Source organism: Theobroma cacao, chromosome 1 (genome assembly GCF_000208745.1).
Source record: "Theobroma cacao cultivar B97-61/B2 chromosome 1, Criollo_cocoa_genome_V2, whole genome shotgun sequence".
Lineage (NCBI taxonomy): Eukaryota > Viridiplantae > Streptophyta > Magnoliopsida > Malvales > Malvaceae > Theobroma > Theobroma cacao.
The window spans coordinates 15787859-15791736 of record NC_030850.1 but is presented as its reverse complement, the minus strand read 5'-3'; the positions used below and the strand labels follow the sequence as shown (position 1 = coordinate 15791736).

The following is a 3878-nucleotide window of genomic DNA, read 5'->3' as shown; positions in this document are numbered from 1 at the left end:
GAGATGTAGTTTGTATTTCATCTATTTGGAACTCACTTAAAGATTCTATGTTTTCATACGTCTCATAGTCTGATGTTGTTGATTCTAGTAAAATTTCATTAATTTTTTGTTCAATTTCTCCATCTAGGTGAAGTTCATTGATTTTCTTCTTCTTTTGTAAAATTTTGAAATGTGACCAAATTTTCCACATCTGAAACATTTTATTGTTTTGTCTATTCTATTTTCTTCTTCACGCTTTTGTTTCTCTCTTCTATACCTCTTGTATTTTGGTTTTTTGTAATAATCTAGAGTAATTTTTTATATTTCATTTGTTTTGGTTTTGCAGGACAACAAGTTTTAAAAGAAGAAGGTTCATGGTTGATATCAAATTGTTGACAAAATGACCCTAATTCTTTTCTACATAGATATCTCTCCTTTTTTAATTATTTTTGAAGTTTTAAATCATGGCAAATTTTTAACCCTTCTTTTTGGGTGAAACTTATAAGTTCGCCACATGTAAGATATTATTCATAAGGGATTATTCCTTTATAAGTTTCCCTTATCTGTTTTCTAACTTTTTCTCCTAATAGTGTATGAAATCCTACTAAGAATTTTTGTTTTCAGAAAGGTTGTTGATTATCAGATCTTTGCATTACTCTTGTCATAAATATGTCAATGTACCATTTAAAATCTATTAATCTTTTGCATTTTAAATTTGACAATAATTCTGAGTTTCTATCTTTAAGATTGGAAAGGTCTCCTAGAAAGTGTTTCAAGATTGGAAATACAAATGTTGCAACAACATCTTGGATTTCTCTTCTTTGTTCATCGAGGATGTTATTTCCTTCATCATCCTTTTTTTTTTAGCTTTTAATATTTCTTCTTGCTGTTTTGTGGTAAGATAATTATCCCACCATCCTTTATGTTGTCTAGTGACATCGATAACTAAAAGGTTTTTTTTTTAAAAAAGCTGGAAAATCACACAAGGCCAAGCTACCCTATTAAATTTATTAAATACGAAATAAAAAGTGCAAAAGAGGGGATCTAATTCGTGCCTCTATGTTACATGAACATAAGAAAATTTCAGAGATACGCCTAGAGTAAGGAAATTTATTTTACGTGCATAACTTTTGATGCTAATGTAAAACAGATATTCCCTACTATTACATTGAGATAATAAAACGACTAAAATTTTTATTTTTACAACACCTGCAATTTCTTGATTCTTCTCTAGATTAGAGTGCTAGAAATACCTCTCGCGTTCCCAACTAGCTGCAAAGTTCACCGATACGACATCTTTATCCGAGGCCTCATCATTTTCTCTCATGTCTACGACTTTATCTGAAACTAAATTGAATATTTTGTCAATTGAAACTTTCAGTGTCTAAATGTCTTTGACGTCGTACCCGAGGATGAACTTCTATTTTTGTGTAATTTGTTCCGAAAAAGGAGGGGACAAAAGGAATATCACTTAATTTTTTATTGTGCATGCACTTGCTTGAGGCGGACTCCAAGTTTGGAGAATTATCAACATTGTCTTCCATTCTGTCATGTGAGCATGCATCTGATGGAAAAAACCCAAATATGTCAATTTGCACTCCTTGTCTGACATGCACCCGGTCCCACTAATGGGCTGTATTCTCCACTACCTTCAGCCATGTCAACTGCCACGTTCTGACCTTTCTAATGTTTTCTGTCCTTCCCCTTGTGAAAAAGTCGTTGTGACTAACCTTCCCGCTGCTGGTGCCATTGAGCCATCAACTTCAACAGGAGCCGGTACCGTGGCCAAGGGCTCATAGTCAAGAAATTCATTTTCTGGGCATTGTTCGCTCCCCTCATGCAGACAAGTGTCTACCATCCCGTTAGCACGCTTTTGTTGACTTTTTTTTTATTTTTACTTTTGACCTTTTTGCTTCAGCCGTCCATTTCAGTAGCCCTTGGCACAATGGCCAAAGGTTTCTCTGCCATCTGCTTGTCAATCCCCTTCAATAAAAATTCTGCTTGAGTTGACTACTTAGTAAAATAATTTTTTGAAATTTTACCCTCTCCCTCCTGCATTGGTTTAGGCACCAAAGTCTCATCCTCCTCTGCGGTTGCTGTCAAGTCCTTTTCCCTTATGTTCGAGCCACTGTTTGCTAGGTCCCACTAGTCATTTACGTTGGAATGACGTACGTCTATCTTGCCTGCTTCTGCTGTTGCTGCTGCCTCGGTAGGCTCTTTTTCTCTTTTGGTGTTTGGGCCGGTAAACTCTGTATCTTTTTCGGTATTTCTCTCTTGCGCATGCACTCCATGCACGTGAAAGGAAACATGCACTATGTCCTCCCCGAGATTTGACTTTGCTGGACGTGCTGTCACCATCCTGACTCCCTTCGGTAACTCTTATTCACCGTCCCGGTCGTCTGCGCACATCGTCTCCTCATCTACTGCTTCACGGTGGCTGCCCACACCTTCTTCTTGCTATCTGTCTGTGGCCAGCAGTGTATTGCTGTCATTTACCTGGACTAACTTGTGGACTAGTTTCTGCCCTCTGGACCGCATTGTATGTTGCGTCGCTGCTGCAGGTTCGTCTGAAGTTGTTCCTCCCCGCTGGCCGCCACTTTTGCCGTCTTTTATAGAAAACGAAAGGTCCGATCTGGGCTGCCTCTTACCTGAAGGATGCTGAGAAACGTGCGGTCGATCCTCGACACTATTCTCCTCCCCTGTTTGCCCCTGTTTTACTCGATTCAATTGTTCGGGTTCCTCCAAGGATTCCAAAACTGCATATCGGCTCAAGTCTGGATCCCGATCAGCTTCCTTAGCTAGTAAAAACTTTTCTGCCTTATTATTTCCTTCCATAACCGGCCGCACATGTGTCCCAACCTCCTACCAACGTTGACTTTGTTTGGCTGGTACCTCATCGCCCAGATTTTTTCTTTTTTCTCCGATGACCGTAGCCCTTCCTTCAGTCCCCTTCAGTCGCTCCTCTATAGTTTTGTGGTCTACATGACCAAACATCCCGTTCAGCTGTTTTATTGAGTCCGTAGCATTTTTTTCACTAGATTTTTTATTAGATGACCGGTTACCCAAAACCAAGCATTCCGATTCCTTATGCCCCACATGAAAGCAATGATTACAATAATCCGATAATCTTGAAAAATCTACTCTCTGAGAATAACCACCTGTAACGGCCCCCGTTTCTCTGTTTCGGATAACAATCCAAACCTCCTCCACGAGCGGCTGCCTGCAGTCATATTCAATACACACTCTGGCCACACTTGGTCGGGACCCATTTGCCGTAGCTTCATCTACATACAACGGCTTCCCAACTATCTTTGCTATCAACAATAAAGCTGACTTCTCATACAAATGTGCCTTTAAGTTCGAGAAAGAAATCCAAACCGAGATCATTGCCGACTCCTTTTCCCCTTCAAAGTCTGGGGACCATTTGAATACCCTCATTTTCTGCTTTGAAATAAACCATTGCTGCTTGACCCATATGCAGTTGAAATCCTGCTCATTTGACAAATGAATCAACACATGTTTGTAATCCAACCAGCGAATCTCGTAAGCACCCAATAGCCCTATGCCTTTGAAGGCCTACCTTATTTCTTGTATTTTGGGCATCCGGTTGAACTTTCCTATAACAGAGTGAGTGAATGGCCGTGCCAGGATCTGGATCTCGTCTTCATAGAAAGTCGCGGCTGGCCTGTCCTTGTAGACGCCCGGATCACGCATTAGAGGAATCACCGGTGGTCTCTCTCCTGCCGCTACAGACTGAAAGGATTTCTTGAAGGCCCTAGGGGACGGCAACTGCTGATTTCCTTCTGAGATGGATTGCGGGAAGCCACTGTTGGGTGGCAGCTGTGGTTTCCTTAAGCTATGGGTTGCGGGAAGCATTTTTGGGTGGCGGTAGTACCTTG

At 40.6% G+C, this 3878-nt stretch overlaps 1 protein-coding gene across 1 annotated transcript; it reads right to left on the bottom strand.

Moving 5' to 3' along the window:
• LOC18612711 lies at positions 964–3641 on the bottom strand. The gene is made up of 2 exons (XM_018119053.1): positions 3560–3641; positions 964–3468 (listed from the first exon to the last, which is right to left on the bottom strand). Exon 2 carries the CDS (start codon positions 3415–3417, stop codon positions 2842–2844), a length of 576 nt encoding a protein of 191 aa, XP_017974542.1. The 5' UTR covers positions 3418–3468; positions 3560–3641; the 3' UTR covers positions 964–2841.

Coding starts and splice junctions, on each gene's coding strand:
- LOC18612711 (XM_018119053.1), bottom strand. CDS start 3,417: ATGAGGGTATTCAAATGGTCCCCAGACTTTGAAGGGGAAAAGGAGTCG.